Genomic DNA, 18876 nt, shown 5'->3' with positions numbered 1-18876 from the left:
ATATATGAGGCCTATATTGTTGAGGAGATCTCAACATTTATCTCATACTATTTCGAACCTCATTTGAGAACGAGGATCAACCGTGTTCCACAGCATGATAATTGTGGTGAAGTGCCTTCAAGTGGGAACTTGTCAATATTCTCCAATCCTAGACGACCCACACCTAAAAATACCGTGAGGGGAAGATATTTGTCTGAAATAGAGTTCAGACAAGCACACAATTATGTCCTATTTAACTGTGATGAGTTCAGACCTTTTATTAAGTAAGTAGATGTTCGACTTAAACTTTGTCAATAGTGTACTATTTATGTTTTTTGATACCATAAACTCATATAATTTGGAACAACCTTGCAGGCAACATCAACGATACTTACTGTCCAATAACGCACAGCTGACTGAATCCCAGATCTTTCAATTACAAGATGAACAATTTGCCACATGGTTTAGAATACATGTAATTCCTATCACAAACTCATTATCTCTTGCAATGTAATTAATTGTACGTCAATATTACATAATATCTGTTTATTGATTATTGTTGTATTTAATTTACAAGGTTTATCAAATGGGAGGTAGTGCTGCTATTTCACTGTCTTTACTAAGCCTGGGCCCTGAAAGAAAAGTCAAGTGTTATAACAGGTATTTTGTCAATGGATATATCTTTCATACTGAAGAATACGGGCATGGAAGAAAGACATACAACAACGGTGTTTGTATTAAGGGATCGACTTCTAGTGAGTTTGAAGTTGACTACTACGGTAGATTGAAAGAAGTCATCGAACTGCAATATCATAGCGAGCAAAATAAAGTGTTTTTATTCAAATGTTATTGGTATGACACAACTGACAGAGGAATCAGAGTAGATCCTCACTATGATCTCGTTGAAATCAACTCAAAAGCTAGACACCGCAACATAAAAGATGTCTTTGTTTTCGCAAAGCAATGCCAACAAGTTTATTACACATACACCCCTTCATTTAAAAAGGACCGATCAAGAGTTGATTGGTTATTCGTTTTAAAAACAAAACCCAAGGGTCGTGTCGAGGTTGTTCAGGATGAGAACGAAGACACAAGTGTGATAGATGAAGTCTTTCAAGCTAGTGAGTTGGTTGAACCATACCAAGTTGCTCCTTCGATTGACTTAGAAGAAAATTCAAATTTTTGTGTTTTCAACGATAGTCTTGTTGATGTTGACGCAAAGGAGTTGAATGTTGTTTTGAGCTCTACTAGTGGAAAAGAGAATGTTGTTGAAGAAGATGATAATCATATTGAAGAGTGCAATGAAGCTGATGATAACAATTCAATTGAGGACGAAGATGAAAATTCTGACTAACTAAACATGTTGTAAAGCCTTATTTTTATAATGTAATATTTTGGAACATGAAATATTTATTCTTCTTTAATTATCAGCTCTTGTTATTATGTTGTGTGTGCTGTAAGTTTGCAATTCAAGATTTTGTGAAGGGGATAGATAAAAGATTGACCCATATTAACGGTTTCACCGACGGAATATAACTCGTCGGTATTTCACAGAGAGTTGAAAAAAATTTATGGGATTGTGCCACAATCACCGACGGCTTCACCGACGTACATCACCGACGGATTATGCACATCCCGAAGCGCACGCATGTCAGACTCGTGGTCGGTCGGCACAATTACCAACGGATTTTCCGACGGATTGAAAAGTCTAGCGGGATTTTCGAACTTTTTTGGTGCGAATATCAATTAATTACCGACGGTATTACTGACGGAGTTTAATGCCACCGACAACAATAAATGTCTGTCGGTAATACTGTCGGAAAAATTGATATATAAAACCCCCCCTCCCCCCATTTGGTTCATTTTTTCTCTCGGCTCTTCATCTCTATTTCTCTTCTCCTCTCCGTTTCTATTTAGTTTTTGGAAGACATTTTATTATTTTGGTGGTAGTTTTAAACATATTAAAAGGTATGTATTCTTTTTTCTTTATCTTTGTATTTTTTTTATTTTAATTATGATTATTTTTTTGGTGTTCTTTGTTTTGTGTATTGTTTGTAGTTAAAATCTTAAAATCAACACACTATTAAGGTAAACGTTTTTTATTCCTAAATTTATTTTGAATTGATGTAGTGTTTTTTAGTTTTGTATATTGTTTGTTTTGTGTTTAGGTTGTTTTGTATAGTGTTTTTTAGTTTTTTCATTTTATTTATTAATTTTATGATATTATTGTTTGTATTGCCATAATTGTTATTGTTGAATTTATGTTTTAAATGTTAATTAATATATAGAATTAAATTTAATTAGTTTATCTTAATTTAGGATATTATTGTTTGTATTGCTATAATTGTTATTGTTGAATTTATGTTTTAAATATTAATTGAAATATAGAATTAAATTTAATTAGTTTATCTTAATTTTAGGATATTATTGTTTGTTATGTTATTTATTATTTTTATTAATTTTAATTGTTATTTATGAATTTGTATTGATTTTAGTTGAAAATATATAGATGTTGAATTTCTATAGATGTTAGGTTGTATATGTTAGGTTGTATAGAGTTGATTTTGCAATATTTGTAGGTATGAAAACTGTGGGTAGTCTTTAATATATGGGAGGTGTTGTCGAATTTTTTTAAATGATTGAATTTCTATAGATGTTAGGTTGTATATATGATGTTGCTGGAGTCAATTGGTTTGTGGTTATTGTAAAGATTTACAGGTTTGAAAATTGTGGGTAGTCTTTAGTATAAGGGAGGTGCTGCTGATTTTTTTTTTAAATAATCGAAGTTAATTATGTAATTATTCGTATAAATTTGTGTAGATGCGTAGAATGAAATCTATAACACATCATCAGAAGACGGTTGCAGCTAGTTCTTTTAGCAGCGAGGAGGACGTATCCTTAGGTGCTGATCACGGCGAGGAATCTGCGTCAACTTGTGATGCTGCCTCTTTTAGCGTGGTTTCACAGCGCAGAGACGGTGTGTCTTCACAGCGGGGTCAATTCACCCGCAAGTACCAGGCACAATGGAAGGATGACCTCTCAATGTCAGTTTGTTTAGGTTTTAGTTTTTTTTTTTTATACTTATAACATAATTTATAAACAACTAATTAATATTATTAATTTTATTTAATTTCAGGTTCACAAACATTGAGGCTGCAAGGGCTATAACATTGGCATTTAAATCGTCGATGGAGATTCCATTGTTTCAATGGAGCCAGGTTTCCAGACATCCTGAGTGGAAACCTAATATCGATGCATGGTTTAAGCGATTTCAGGTCGGTGTTAACTTTTAATTTCCAGCTTATTTTTAATAAATTATTTTTATAATTTTATATCTTGTACTATTTTTATTTTATATGAATTATTTATATACACAAAACAAATTTGAGCGGGATAGGGCGAACAACAATGTTGTGAGGAGGGTATGGGAGAATCACGCGGCAACTAGGTAACATCGAAAATAATATTTATTTTTGCACTTCGTGGTATGTTCGTTCATTCATTTTATTTTGTAAGTTATTATTTTCTTGAATTGAATATGATGATTTTTTAAAAAAAATTCAGGAGACCTATAATAGCCGGTTGAGAGAGAGATATAGGGACAATCCTTCGACCCATCCAGATTTTGATCCAGATTTGTGGATGGAGGTGGGATCGTCTGGTGGACCCGAAAAAAATCAGGTCTACGGGCTCTCCTACACTAAGGCCGAAAACTTGCGTTCGACCCGTAGTGTCTCAACCGTTGGGAGCTCTCCATCAGTATCAAGCACCCAGTCTGAGGAGTTCATTACCTTGAAACAACAATATCAACAACTCTCGACGAATTATGATGAGCTCCGTCAAATAGTCATGGAGATGAGATCAAAGATGGTGATGATACATGTGCAGCTCTTTTTTGGCCGTACGGTCCCGGGAACAACCAGCCTCCTCCTCCTCCTCCTCCGCCGCTATTCTAGTTTAATTTTGTTTTTTAAACACATTAAATTTGTAATGAATATTTGGATGAATATTATTATTTAACATTATTTTTAAATTTTTAATGTTTAATCCAATTTTATTTGTTTATTAAGATTTTTTACTATTAACAAATTATTTTTTATATATATTTTAAATTCATTTCGTCGATATTTCATAGAGAGTTGCCAAACAATTACCACCCATGCCATAATTACCGACGGAATATTTCCGTCGGTGTTTACCATAACTATTACCGACGGACTATCCGTCGGTACTTACCGTTGAAACTTCAGACAGGTGTAGTCCGTCGGTAATGTCCTCGTGGGAAATTTTTTTTTTGCCGCGTGTATCCGTCTGTAAGACCGTCGGTGGGTGGTTTTTTTATTTGCGACAGAATTAGCGACGGAAAGGGAAATTACCGACGATTAGTGTACCGACGGACTATAGCCGTCGGTGAGACCGTCGGTAATAATTTTACCGACGGAGTTCATGCCTTACACTGATAGGATTATTCCATTGGTAAAATTGTTTAATGGTGTAGTGGTGGGAGATGGTGGTAGGCTGCTAACTTTATTCACCATAAATAGGCCAAACAAATTGAGTTCTCATTTCTCAAGCTTTATTCTACTAAAATATAAAGCTTTTTGCATAGAAACTTCCGGGGGAGACACTTCTCCTCTCTAACTCATTTTCTTCATATCTAAAAATTCTAGATTTCATATATACATTATGCTTTCTTGATCTCGGAATCAAAGTAATCGACTTATGGCATGAGTTTGATTTCGTTCTTGAATGCTGAGCTAGTTACATAATTATGTTATGGCCAATAGCCCATGTTTTGTTGGAATTCCTGCTATACATTGTACATGCAGTGGAATTCGCCACCAATATTCTAGAATCCTAGTCACGAGAGCGCCTGTTATGGAGCAATGTTGCCATGATTTCACAAACGTCAAAACGCTTCAAGAACTCCTTTCATTCTCCAAAAAAGAAAATAATAATGATTCATATAACTTAAAAATGAACGAGTTTTTCAATTTAATTTGTATCGAAGTAACAAAATAATGAACTGTGACCACCAGTATCTAGTTAATTTGTCCATCCATCATCTGTGGTAGCTAGTAATGACACGATTGAAATCCTAGGAAACACATGATAATATATCGTCTGTTGCCACCTGATCGTTTTGAAATTGATAGCCTTCAAATTTCACCTGGCTCTTTGATGCTTTTATCAACAAGGATCAGAAAAAAGTAATTTGCGACAAGATTTCATTCATAGGACTCAACCCTTTTTTATTTTTTTTTGCTGAACTTACTGTCTGCTGTCTTTGATGGTGTTCACTCCCAGCAAGCCTTTAGGCCTCGGGGGCTGAATTTGGGTGTCCTTTTCAATTGTAGTATTCAGTCCATGGGTGCATTTGTAGAGGTTTAGGCACATATTCATGCCGATTAATGATCATATATTGCCTAATCCCTTCTTTAGAAAGTCGAAGCTTGAGTGAATGAAGGCACAAGTTTGAGGTAGCAGATAGAAATCATAGAAATCATGTTCTTCTACCTGTTTCCTGTTGCCACTGTTGTTGACATAGTTGCATTATCAATCATGTTCAGGTAAGAGAATCCAAAGGTGGCCAGGCAAGAGTGTAGATCTGTTCTCCTTGGTTGGGTCTAGATGAAACTGGTTCCAGTTCCTAATTATCAAGCTGCTTCCGGTTCCAGCAAGTTCTTTACGATTTTCAAGGGGAACCATTCGTGTAATATTTGTATTCACAGCAATATCTTTAATTTATACACATTGGCATGCATAGTTTAGAAGTAGTTTAATTATCCACGCTAAGTTGTGGATTTCTAATTCAATCGATGAACAATATTTATATGATTTTAAATTTTAATTTTATTATAAAACAAATATTTGATATATGCTCATAAATCATAAATACAGGATGTTTCATCACGATACATCAAAGGGAACGATGCATCTTTGACATTAAAAGAATTTTGTTTTCTTAAAGCAACTGTGAAACATATTTACATCGGACAAACAGTTTTTTTCTCATAAATTTTTGTCAAAAACTTGTCGAATTAAAACCCATTTCTTTGTTTATGTATTTTTTTTATAAACATTTTATTAGCCAAAAAGATTTAATTTAATCCAAAACAAAAAAGGCAATTACATGTATTAGCCACAAAAAAAAAAAAAAACATCAAACCTTTACACCTTTTGATAGATTCCAAAACATTTTATTTCATCAAAAAATGACATCTAAACATTTTATAAATATCCAAAAAACATTAATAATAACTTCAAAATATGATTAACTAAGTAAAACAACGTTTGCTTTCATTAATCCACATAAATGCCAAAAACAAAATTACACCAAAAAAATATTTAAAAACATCATTAAACATATAATGAAAGGCTAGAGGTTTGACTCATATATCATCTGTTAAGTTATATGAGATTTTATACCTTCAATAGTAGCTGCTACTTTTTTGCTCACTTTTGAAAAGAATCTGGCCTCCATCATTTTCAAACCTTTCAAAGCTAATGAGATCTTTGTGCTAGACTCGTGAACCTTCATAACTAGAGTTGTTTTCATTATTCCTCTCCTCCCTTTTTCTTGTCTTTTTTTTTCTAATTTTTCAGGGGGTATTTATAGGGTTTTCTAGGTTTTTTTCGTGTGGATTAAATCAAAGATTGATCAAAGTTTAGTTCTTTGATTAAAATTAGAGGGTTCTAGATAAAAATTAACAGCCGGAAACTCTTGTACTAAACTGATTTTGCAATGGTGATTTGATTTTAGGGGTCCTTGGTGGTTTTGCTAGACTTGAAGGGTAAGAAGTTATCTCTAGCCTTTTGATCTTTAGATGGAGGTTTTAATGTCATTGACAAGAATCCTCTAAGAAGGTTTTAAGTGTGAATACACACAAAAATGGGTGGTTTCTATGAAATAGGTGTCACAATCAAAACTGACTGGATTGACCACTTTCGAGGCTTAACTGGAGCAACTCCGATGTAAACGTCATCGGAAACCACTTGAAGTTGGTAGAGAAGGTGCACATCTTCTGTTTGGGTTCAACTTTGTTCAATTTGAAGGTTTCACATTTATTCATTCAAATGTAAAATTATAGTGATGGTTGATTAGGGATAAGATGTTGGAGGCTTCAATGGAAGAATCGGGATGTAAATGTCCAATTTCATGGAAATGGGGTTGTAAAGAGGATATTCTTCTTCTATTTGTAAAAATTCTCATGTCATTTGGAAGTCTAAAACTCCACATTAAACTCTTAGAAAGTGTCAGTCTGATCATCATTTTCTGCTGGAAGAAAACTAGTAGACGACGTGTCATTTGTGTCCTTTCATTAAAATAGAACGACACGTCTACTAAAACCCTAAAAATTAGGGCTTTTAATCTATTTTTGCTGAAAATCAATTCAGTCTTTTTTCTTTTAATTGTGACACATACACCCTTAATTGACTTGAAATCCTTTTAATCCTTTCAATTACACCCCTATAAATTCTTTTTTGAATCCATTTATTTGGGCGCCTTTTACAAATGAGTCATTGGCTTTCAATTTATTCAATTTCAGCCTTAATTGACGACCAGAATTTTAGTTACTTTCAATTTGACTCCTGATTTGGTTAATTTCAACCCCTATAATCACACATCTTTTTTCAGTTTAGTCCTTAGTTTTGGATTTCTTGAATCAAGTCCCTAATTGCCTATCAAACTTCAATATTCTTACAATTTAGTTTTGGATTTCTTGAATCAAGTCCCTAATTGCCCATCAAACTTCAATATTCTTACAATTAAGTCCCTAAACTTTAATTTCTTCCAATTAACACTTAAATTGACTCCAAAAATTGATTTTCCTTGTAATTAAATCCTCGATAAAAATAATTAAACTTTTCAAAATTCTCATTGTGTCCTTAACCATCCAAATTTATATTTTTTTTACCCCAAATAAAAATATTTTCACCAATAGAATTTTTATCAATCAGAATTGGCACGCCAATTTTTTATTAATTTTATACGTTTTGATTTTCCAACTTTTTTACTTGTCATTTTAGTCCTTTACCACCACTTGGATAATTTTTTAAGCTTTCTTCATGACATCCTTTTGTATTTTAGAATTTTTTTTCTATTTTTTTTTCTAAATTTTTATGGGATAAAAAATAAAGAACAGCAACATCCATAAAAAATAGTGTGTAAAAATTAAACATCATCGGAGAAGGCACAAATTGCAAAGCCTCCTCATATACCTGCACACAGCAAATCAACCATGATCATGACTCATGAGAGATTACTCAGCACATTATCCTATGTTTCTATGTTAAAACCAAAGAGATGAATACTAGTCAAATATCAGAATTTCACTTGCTCATAAAAATCATACCTGAAATGCTTTTTGCAACTGACAAAGCACCAGAGTTTCAGTCATCTCCGATATTTTTAGAATGAATCATTTCGAGTCTTGCAAGCCAGTTCCAATATTCTGGTTCTCTCAAAAAGTCTCTTTTCATGTCACTTAGCAGCATCTCCTTGCGCATTTCTTCCGAATGGATCAAGCCTGTTGCTTCTAGCATCTCCAATAACCTCTTCCTCAAGCCAAAACTAGAAGGGATAGCTTGAACAGCTCTAGAATAGATTGTCTGCAGAATACTCAAGCCTTTCTCACGAAACAAATCGACTTTCTTCTCCGACTCCTCAGTACCAGCATTTGATCCATCATCATTTCCTCAATTCTTCATCGAGCAACATATCATAATCATGAACCACATTTTCCTTCTCCTCTCCAAGCGCAACCTTTCGAGCTTTTAACTTGTTAAGGTACATCAATTCCATCCAAAGATACTCTACGCAAGGATCCTTCGAATGTGGGCACGCCCTCAAACCATTCTGCGTGAGTGCACGAGCAGCTGAAACATTCAAGTTATGATCAAATTCCCAAGCTGCAGCATAAATCCAAAGTCCAGGAACTTTTGGATGAAACCTAATTAATTTAGCCAAAACCTGCATATGAAAAGGAAAATACATGACTTGACTGAAGTATGAAAACATCCTTCTACACAATGACGATAATTACCGACATAAATGAAATGAACAGAGAAAAAACAGCAGCATCATGCCGAAACCATAAACATCTAAGCACCCAAATCCACGAAAACAAAACCCACCAATTAACGCAGATAGAATATCACTCAGCAAACCAATAAACATTGACGAAGATCCATCATTAAAAACCCAAAATAAAAGCTCTCACCTTTTTCCCGTTCTTTTATCCCTACAAAATTCCAAATACCTAAACCAAAGCTCTAAATCTCCCTTAAACCTCATAACAGCAAGTCTATAAATCTCAACAATCCTTGAAACCCCAGCAAAATCAGAAACATACTTTTTTATTCTCCTCTTCTTCTTATCCCATTGCTTTTTCAGCTCACGCGCCATTGATTTCTCTCTTAATCAACGAAGTGAGTCAAGTTGAGTCACGTATTCAATGTAAGCTAAGAAATCTTGCTTTAAAGGACTTGGCCTCTTCAATCTGTACTCAAATTTTTCTTCTTCGTTTCACTATCTCTGCTATTTCTCACCGTGTGAACATGCCTTTACGTTCTAGGTCGTCTAGCTCGTCGACCATCTGTTCGAGCTTGTGTTGGACCGTGTCCGCCATGGCTGTTCTCGGGTTTAGTGAGTTGACTCGGTGCTGGACTCACAGGACAGAGTAAAAAAGGAGGGATTGTTTTAGGGTTTAAGCAAGATTGCGGTTGTAATAAAAAAAAAACAGGATTTTGAAGTTTAATATGGACTGGGCTTGGGATGCTAGATAGGCCCATGAATGGGGATTTTGAAGTGTACCGAGACAGAGGCTATTTATAATTATAAGATAATTTAGCCATTTAACCGGTGTTTTTTCAAAAAAAAAAAAATACCTAGGTTATTTTAATATTTTTTTTACATGAAAAATTAAAAATATAAATTAAAAAATATATACAAGTAAAATTAAGATATTTCATTATATAAAATGAGATATGCATCCAATTGTGTTTATTGAACTTATTTATAAAAATAAATCCACACTCTAAAAAACTCATGACTTAAAAAATAAATACAAATGAAATTGATTGAACAAACCAACGCCATAAAAAATATTACTCAATACCAAACACATCAACAATATAACTTAAAAATGAATATTTTTTATTTAAAAAATAAACTTCATTTGTATAAAAAAATATATTATAGATGAATTAGAATAATACATTGAAAAATGAAATAAAAAATAACAACTAAAAAAAATTATATTAAAAAAAGACATGCAAAAATCATGACTTAAGTCATGAGACCAGGATAAACTATAAAAAAAAAACTTGAAGATGATCACAAAATCAATATTAAAAAAACTAATACATAATAATAAAATCATACGAAGCTAAATTCCCAACAAATTAAATGTCGAGAGATGAAAATAGAAAAAAAAATTACACTAAAGGATTGAAAAAATGAGTATGATAAAAAAACATTAATTAGAGGGATAAAAATTTTCAATTGAAGGGTTTAATTGAATTAAAAATAGCTTTAATAAAAGGAAAAAAATCCAAAGAATGAGGGTCAAATTAAAAAATAAAATAACAGAAAATTTGATTGGAGAATGAAATAATAGAAAAAAAACTTCAACAAAAGTGTCAATGATAAAATTAGAAATTTAAAAATATGAGATTTAAAATGAAAAACCAAACATATAAAAAATTACAATTGAAGAACTAAATTGATAAAAAAAAAAAACTTCTATAAATAAAAAGGGAACGAAATAAAAAATTCATAGAATGAGGAATAAGATCAAAAAGTAAGAAACAAATAGAATAATTGTTTGCATTACTTGTCAGGAGAGAGAAAAGAAGAAAAAAATAAAACAACTACCGGCTACAATCCGACCATCGTAAACTACCACGCGTCACTCCAAATAAAAAGGGACACGACGGCGTATTTAGAGAGACAACGGAATGACAGTTACGTCTATCGGGTGGCATTACATATGCTGCCTGAATAACGCGAACGTCATCCATGCGTAAAAAGATATTATGTTTTTTAATTAATTAAATGTAAGGTGTTGGTGGAAAAACCAGGCTGAGAAGAGTGTAAAAGATGAAATGATGCTTATGTTATTCTAAGATCCTGTTTGGGAATGTTCCATAAAATTTTGAAAAAAAATTTGGCTTAAATTTATTTATTTTTATGTTTTTAGATCATTTTCATGTACTGATATTAAAAATAATTTTTTAAAATATAAAAAAATATTATTTTAATACATTTCCAAATAAAAAACACTTTAAAAAAATAACAGTTACTACAATCTCGCATTAACAACACTACATGGAAGACGAAAAAGTTGATGGGCGAACCGGTGGAGGTATTTTGTGAGATAACAGCAGATCTTCGCCAATCAACGGAGCACCGTATCTTTCCAATGGTCATTGTTTGAACCACCCAATGTCATTACTTGCTTTAAACTTTTTGTGTGCCATGGTGGACCCAAAAATGTGCCACCCTCTTGGCTCTTGCCTTTATCTTTGTTTCCGACATTAAAAGTCTCTTTTTAACTTTTGAGCACTTCATTTCCTTGTTTTTATTTTGTTTTACAGCTCAGGAAAAAAAAAAAAAAAAGTTTGACCCTCGAGGAAAGGAAATAATTGCTTCCAAATTTCCAATCTTGATTGTCAACCAATGCATGATTTTTATGAGTTATTGGGAAATGTTAAATATACCCTCAAATTATTGGAGTATTATCAATTTTGTATCTAAAGTATTTTTTATATCAATTTTACCCTCGAACTATTTTGATTTCTTAACCATGGCTTCTTTTAGAATCAATTGATAGAAACCATTAAATTCTATAAAATAATATCACTTTTTATATACAAAAAATAATAATTTGAATGGAAATATAGGTGGAAAGCTCTAAACATTGATGGAAGTTCTTAATTGAATTTTTAAAAAAAAATTAAAAGTTAATTGATACCAAGTTAATTTTTTACATATATCAATTTTACAATTGGAAGGAAGGGAGCAGTATGTGACTAGCAAACAATGACATGGAGGTCTGATCTGGACGTAGCAATTCTCAACTGCAGCATCGATCTACATGTAGCAAATGAAGGCTCTTCTTGTTGTTTAAACTAAAGCTGACAAGACAGCTTGACAGAATAGCAATCTGTTCAAGCTGATATCACATAATCCTCAATCTGCCCAACAACAATTTCTAAGATTCAAGACCAGCTGCAAAAATACAAAATTTGCAACAAGATTTTACAGTTCGGGACTGCCCAAGAAAATCACACTGATGCTGAAGCAGTGAAGCTGATAAGGAAGGCAGCATATTACATGATCCTCCTTGATTGCAGGAAATATTTTAGGTGAATTATCAGGTGATTGTTTCTATAGTTAGTTTACAAGATATGCTTGTATATTATACTATAATTATCATTGTACATTCCTGGACATATGAAACCTTACCACCACAAATTATGGTGGCTTTATAATTCTTATTAGAAGCTTCTAGGATTGTTCTGTCGCATGAGATTTCCTTGGAAAATTAACAGCAACATGGTAGAAGAATAGTTATAACTTTTTCCCTACAATCTAATGACGTTACATTCAGGCAAGAATACTACCTTCGGAAATATACATACAATTGAACTTCTGAGATTGCTGAAGCTCTAAACTCAATGCAATAGTGTACAAAACCTGCTTCTAAAATCCTTGACTTGGCCTATATTTCAGATGAGCAAGCACTTAAAACGTTAGGAAGCATTGATGAAAATGATAAAGGGAAGAACAATCTACTGAAGCAAACTATAGCCACCAGAAATCCACCAGAGTGCACAGCGGTCAACAACAAAACTTCTTCTAATTTGCAGTTTGTTGTTAGTTTAGTCCATCCAAAGAACAAGCAGAAGCTCTTCCAGTACTGTGTTATCTGAAGTTATGGTTAATTTTAGCACCACATTTGCATAAACTGGATCTTGTGAATAAGACCTGATGTGATGTATGCTCCGATCCAACTGCAGAGGAGCTAGAGTAGGAAGAACCACAGGAACTGAACATGGAGATTGATGGGAGGCCATTTTGTCTTTTAAGTTGGAAGTTTCATGACGAAGTCGTTGGACAGTTTTGCTGGAGAAAAAGAATAATGCGCAAAGCTGGAGCCAGAAGTCATGCAACAGCAGGATATTACACGTTTGAGAATTTACTTAATTCTATGTTCTAGAAATGAAAAGAAGTCATGGAAGGTAAATATTACCTGTCAGCAGTCGTCTTTCCTTTAGTACTTCTTGAGCTTGGTAATCCTGGCAGATGATCAAATTTGACTCCAGAAGCTCTTAGACTTTGGGATATATCCTGCCAATTAATATGATACATAATCCAAATTACCACAATCCATTTTGAAAGTGAAAATGAAAGGAAAAGAAAAAAAAAAAAAAAAGAGTGGGAATGGCACTGGTAGCTTACAGTCAATTTTATCCCACTGATTGACTGGATGGTAGATGATACATCGAGCTGCTGAGAGTTTTTCAACCACCGATGTTCCAGTAACATGGTTGCTGACGGTCTCTCTGCTGGGTTTCTTCGAAAGCAGCAACGCAAAAAATCCTTGCCGTCTGGTGACAATACTTCAGGTATAGATGGGCTATCCCTCATAACTTTAAACATGGCTGCAGCCTGCACAATAGAAGACAAATTAAAATTTTAAATTAACATAGGAAGATTTGAGTCCATTAGGATCACTCAATCATACCCCAGCACTCTGTATCAAATCCAGTAAAAAGTTACATAATCTCTACATCCTTCTCCGGTCATTTGCTCCGGTCATTTCAACCGGAGAAGGTAACCTTAACACTTCCTCCACCACTATGTCAGTACCAAACCTTACCAAGTAACGGGACTTCCATCACCTCAATAAACATACAGCCGACTTGAAATCTCATTCAGTACCCAACCTTCTGTGTTTCCTTGGGAACATATGATAACAAATGAAACACATCTGTGTATGTAATAAAATTTCATTTCTAAATGATATAGTTGATTGTATTATTTAATAAAAAATTTTCCTAAAAAAACCACATAATTCCCTCATTTTGTATTTTTTTTCTTATTGACATCTATGTTTGGTAGGCCAAATTGAAGGTCACTGTGACATAAGAAAAGAACATTAAGAAAAATCTTGTACACACCCCCTCATACTCGCTCCAAGGAGGTTTCCCAGTGAACATTTCAATAATAGTACATCCCAAACTCCAAATATCAACAGCAAGTGCAAGATCAGAGCTGGAATCCTTATGCATTACAGCTTGCATGAGCTGCAGAGAAGGATACTCTGTCAGAATAAGAGATACAAAATAAACACCACACCGTATTCATGCGCATGAAGCAAGAACATACCTCAGGAGCCATCCAGTAAGGGCTTCCCTTTAGAGAAAGATCAGCAGCTTGTCCAGTAAGCTGAGCAAGTAGAAACATTTTTATGAGCCCAGTATAAAAAAGAGAAAATTGAATCTTTCATGGAAATTACAATGGTGATTTCACATGCAACTTCAAATCACAAATGCAATAAGGTAGGATCTAAATGATGTTTCATTCAAGCTGATACCAGGAGTAACTAAATGAAAGGAATGACAAATTGTATCCTACTGAATATTAAAAGATTTCAAGAACAGCTGGGACAAAGTATGGTAGGACTAGAAATTTATTTTGCAAAAAAGATCACACAACCACGATTTTTGAATTTGATAGTCAACAAGGAGAAAATATCTGTAAGCTGTAAAATCTCACACTTAAAGTTTGAACCATCTCTAAATTTTCCCTCCTGCCCACATACAGTGATACCAATACCATGACTAAGTGACAACCTTTTTATTTCTAAACAGTATACCAAATTTTATCGACGAAAAAGCAGAAAGGAATAAAGAGGGCATGAACAACAGAGAGGAACAAACTCAACAGTCGTATCAGATTCCATACTGCTTACTGGAACTAACTCATGATAACACTGAAAGATATCCAAAGGCACAGTAGTTCAGATGCAATGCATACACATTATACAAATTATATGCATGTACTCATGTAGCCAATAGAATTTTGGAGAAAAGAAAAGAAACAAGTACTCACAAGTTTTGCCATCCCAAAGTCCGCAAGCTTCACAACTCCAGATGCATCAACAAGCAAATTAGCCCCTTTTATATCCCTAGATATACAGAGATATGAGATTCTCAGCTACCAAGCAAATGAAACATAATTCCACAAACCTTTTCCCAAAAGACTGCTTAAAATGTATTCTGAGACTAATTTCAAAATATAAAACAGCTCATGCTCCCATACCTGTGTATTGTCTTCGTGCTGTGCAAGTAAGCTAGCCCAGAAACAATATGGCGACTAAAATTACGAACTACACTTTCTGTTATGGCTCCACAATGTTCACGTACATATTTATTTATTGAACCTGGATGAACATACTCCAGATATATATAGAATTTATCATCCACCTGCATACATGAAATTATTTGTTAACTAAATTCATAAAGATGCTCTGGTAAATATATAGAGCATAGAAACCTACAGACATACTTGTTCAGAAGGAAAAAGAAAAGGAAAAGAAATGGAGGAACCTAAATTAGCCAGTGGAATTACTCACTATTTCACTACCATAATACTGCACAATGTTTGGATGCTTCAGGTGGCTAAGAACTTTAATTTCCTGAACAAATGAAAGAAGTGAGAAAAGAAGATGGGAGCAGAATAAAAACCTAACCTTGTTTATCAGTAAACATTAGAGCCTAAAATCAAAACAATGTTTCATCTTAATGCATATGAAGAACTAACACAGAAGCATTAGAATTAAAAGATAAAAAAATTCTAGTACTGAGTCTTCAAGCATAAAGCTATGAAGATTATGAAACATATAATTGAGTGTTTGAGAATGAAGCTGCAGAATCAAGATCTCATAGACAATGTGAATCACCTGTTCTAATTGCTTTATAGACTCGGCAGATTTTGGGTCATCGGGAAACATTTCCACTTCCTTCATTGCACATAATGCCCCAGTTTCCCTGTTAGAAACAAAAAGACTGCAATTGGCATTTACTGCATCAAAATAAGCCTGCACAATAGATAATAATAGAATTCATGTACCTATTGCTGGCAACATAAACACTTCCAAATGTACCGCGTCCAATTAGCTTTCCCTTCTGCCAATGACTTTTCATAGACGTGGATTCTAGTTTAGATAGAGCTAGAGGAACTGGTACTGATGGTGAAGGGACAGATGCTCCTGGAGGAAGAGGTAAAGGGTGGACCTCAAAATTAGCATTACTTTCACGCCATGCAGGTGAGCTTTCGATTGATAACTTGGCAATCAATGGTGATGGAGGTCCAGTTGGGCTTCTGGCACTCCGTTGGGGACTTAAATTTGGTGGACTTTGAAGAGGAGAACTATCAGTACTAAAAGCAGTGATATCCATGAATGCTGGAGGAGGAAGCCCAGGTATGTCTAATGTTGCCATCTCTGGTGCAGACCAGACTTGATTTGCTTTAGCAATCATGCGGTAGTAAGGAAGCATATCAGCAGTGTTACTCGTTCTTGGTGGGCTGCGAACAGGACTTGTGAAAGGACTAGTAGGAGCGCTCCTCGTAGGAATATTGATCCCGAAGTTGTCCCGAGAACTCTGAGCAGTACTGAAATCCGGACGTACCATCCTAGGTGACTGAGAGTGTAGATGCTCGATCATTTTCTTCATGTTTCGACCAGCAAATGTACTGTTACAGGACCACATATTAACCAAGAAAATTCAATTCAGAGCCTGGAGAACAATTTATCGGATAAATGAACAAAGCATCTCGGATGAAGCCACGACAAAGGTTCATGTCATGCACAACTACAACCCATAATTGATGCAGCAAGTCTGCCTTAATTATGCATTCAAAAACTGACAAAGTCATCATTAATATATTATCTCGAAAAGTGTTTCCAAAATTTGTTTGAATCAAGAAAAAAATGCCACACTGTCTACCAATTTTTCCAGGATGGAGCAGAGCATCCTACGATCTATGAATAGCATAATATATTAAAAAACCACAATCTGTATCCTGTTTTGGAGATGAAAATGACAATTAATTCATCAGTCAAACACCGAAAAAACTCATCATTGCCTATTTAAAGATGTTTATTGATAAACAATATACCCTAAAAAAGAAACCCAATTAGCAAAATTACCTAGAAATTGGAGAATTCGAAGAAGATAATCCCTCTCCAACCCTATCACCCCTGTCTCTTTCTCTTTCCCTAAAACCATCGCGATGCCTCTCCTTGGGCGAAGGCAACCTCAAGTCCCCATCTCCAGAAGGCACGGGCAATGGAAGCGGTAATGGCACAGCAACCGAAGCAGAAGCTGACCTCGGAAGGGCACCAGAATCCACATGATGATCCGGTGGTGCCACCTGCTTTTTTTTACCTGCAAGGTCTTGATCGGTTAAATGTCTTAACTTCCTTTGCCTTATAAGCTTAGGCCTTTCATCACCACCACCACCACCTAACCTTAAACTACGATGATTATTCCGACTAATACGACTGCCATGACCTCTCCTAATCGAAGGGAGAGTCTCCTCCGTGGCCATTGAAGAAGAAGAGAAAGATGAAGATGAACGTTTATGAGGAGAAAGGGAAGAAGAAGTTGAAGAAGAAGAAGAAGAAGAAAAGGAAATGTTATGAAGCCAACGCATATTGGCCGTAGTAAATTAATAAGGAAATGTCATATTTTGGTTGTTTTGTTGAAGAAGAAGAAGAAAAGGGGCTGCTGATTCCCATCTTTTTCTGTAAATGTAATTAGTTTTGTAAGAGAGAAAACGAAACCGTGAAAAACGAAAGGAGAAATCCATGGAGGGTTGGTTTGGTTGCAAGGTGGAGAAGAAGGAACAGACAGAAACCAACGCGGTTTTGCTCTCTCTCTCTCTCTCTCTCCTCCCTTTTTGTTTTTTCTTTGTCTAGAAAGAGAGGGGGAAAGAGAAAGGGAGGGAGGGTGTGAATGCAGGTTAGCAATAACTGTATTTCTAATTTATGTTTAATATCTTTCGTAAGTTCATTTAATTGGCCGGCCCTTGCAAGAATTCCTTTTTTTCCGGCTTTTCTTTCAACAAATTATATTTTTAACTCTAAAAATAAATAAATAAATAAATTTTATCCCCTTTAATTTTTTTATTCTAATTTAATCCCTCTAAACTAAAATTTCTACCATGTCACCGGTTCGTGAGCTTGTTTGTTGGCGGATATATATATATATATATATATATATATATATATATATATAGTGCAAATGTTCTATTATTATCGTGTTAACTTGCTTAATCAAACCATTAGAGTGTTGTTTGTATCCGCGAATAGAGTTATCCCAAACAAATTTTATTAGCCACAAGCACACATTATTTATAAATTTTTATTTTGTCTTTAGTGAAGCCCAATTGACATTTCTTGACAGTCCACTTGAAGTCTTGAACACCTCTAGTTCAATCCAGGTTTGGATTCCAAAATATGCCTAAGATGCGGTTGTAATGCCCATTCTCATGGAGTGTTCATGCAATGTTTTTATTTTCAAACCAGTATTGTGAAACAAGATTTGGATTACGATTTAAAAAAAAAAAACAAAAAAGACAAGGTAATAAATGCCCGTGAGATAGTTTCGTAGTTGATGCCTGAAAAATATATTTAAATAACATCAATAGTGCTGCAAGCAATATATTATCCAGTTGTCATGTTTGAAGAAGAATCATTCAAGACTTCGCATCACCCGACTGATTTTTATGTAACTTTGTTTCTTTTTATATTTTATATTTTTTTAATTTAAATTATTATTTTTTAGTATTTTCATATCATTTCTATAGGCTGATGTTAA

The 18876-nt window shown here is 34.2% G+C and overlaps 1 protein-coding gene and 1 long non-coding RNA gene across 3 annotated transcripts; both read right to left on the bottom strand.

Annotated features, from left to right (window-relative positions):
• Nucleotides 1–8118: 8118 nt before the first annotated feature.
• LOC7489719 (uncharacterized) lies at nucleotides 8119–9701 on the bottom strand. The gene is made up of 3 exons (XR_002981624.2): nucleotides 9204–9701; nucleotides 8337–8953; nucleotides 8119–8202 (listed from the first exon to the last, which is right to left on the bottom strand). It is a non-coding gene; the product is annotated as an uncharacterized LOC7489719 (long non-coding RNA).
• A 2737-nt stretch (nucleotides 9702–12438) lies between these two features.
• LOC7480500 (mitogen-activated protein kinase kinase kinase 5) lies at nucleotides 12439–18025 on the bottom strand. Of its 2 annotated transcripts, XM_024602026.2 has the most exons (11): nucleotides 17205–18024; nucleotides 16124–16747; nucleotides 15954–16041; nucleotides 15627–15689; nucleotides 15314–15477; nucleotides 15104–15179; nucleotides 14378–14437; nucleotides 14170–14295; nucleotides 13448–13657; nucleotides 13239–13336; nucleotides 12439–13137 (listed from the first exon to the last, which is right to left on the bottom strand). In XM_024602026.2, exons 1-11 carry the CDS (start codon nucleotides 17708–17710, stop codon nucleotides 13071–13073), a joined length of 2082 nt encoding a protein of 693 aa, XP_024457794.1. In that variant the 5' UTR covers nucleotides 17711–18024; the 3' UTR covers nucleotides 12439–13070. The 2 variants fall into 2 exon arrangements, with proteins under 2 accessions (XP_024457794.1, XP_024457795.1); XM_024602027.2 differs by lacking the exon at nucleotides 14378–14437 and having other exon boundaries at nucleotides 17205–18025.
• Nucleotides 18026–18876: the final 851 nt, after the last annotated feature.

This window comes from Populus trichocarpa, chromosome 5, assembly GCF_000002775.5.
Source record: "Populus trichocarpa isolate Nisqually-1 chromosome 5, P.trichocarpa_v4.1, whole genome shotgun sequence".
Taxonomy (NCBI): Eukaryota; Viridiplantae; Streptophyta; class Magnoliopsida; order Malpighiales; family Salicaceae; genus Populus; species Populus trichocarpa.
Note: the sequence above shows the minus strand (reverse complement) of the source record. Positions and strands in the feature narration are given on the sequence as shown.

Excerpts from the sequence above, each read along its gene's own strand:
- LOC7480500 (XM_024602026.2), bottom strand. The coding sequence starts at position 17,710 with ATGCGTTGGCTTCATAACATTTCCTTTTCTTCTTCTTCTTCTTCTTCA. Across the intron at positions 16,042-16,123 it reads GTTTATGTTGCCAGCAATAG|GGAAACTGGGGCATTATGTG; the intron begins GTACATGAATTC and ends TGTTTCTAACAG. Across the intron at positions 13,138-13,238 it reads GGAAAGACGACTGCTGACAG|CTTTGCGCATTATTCTTTTT; the intron begins GTAATATTTACC and ends TTCTGGCTCCAG.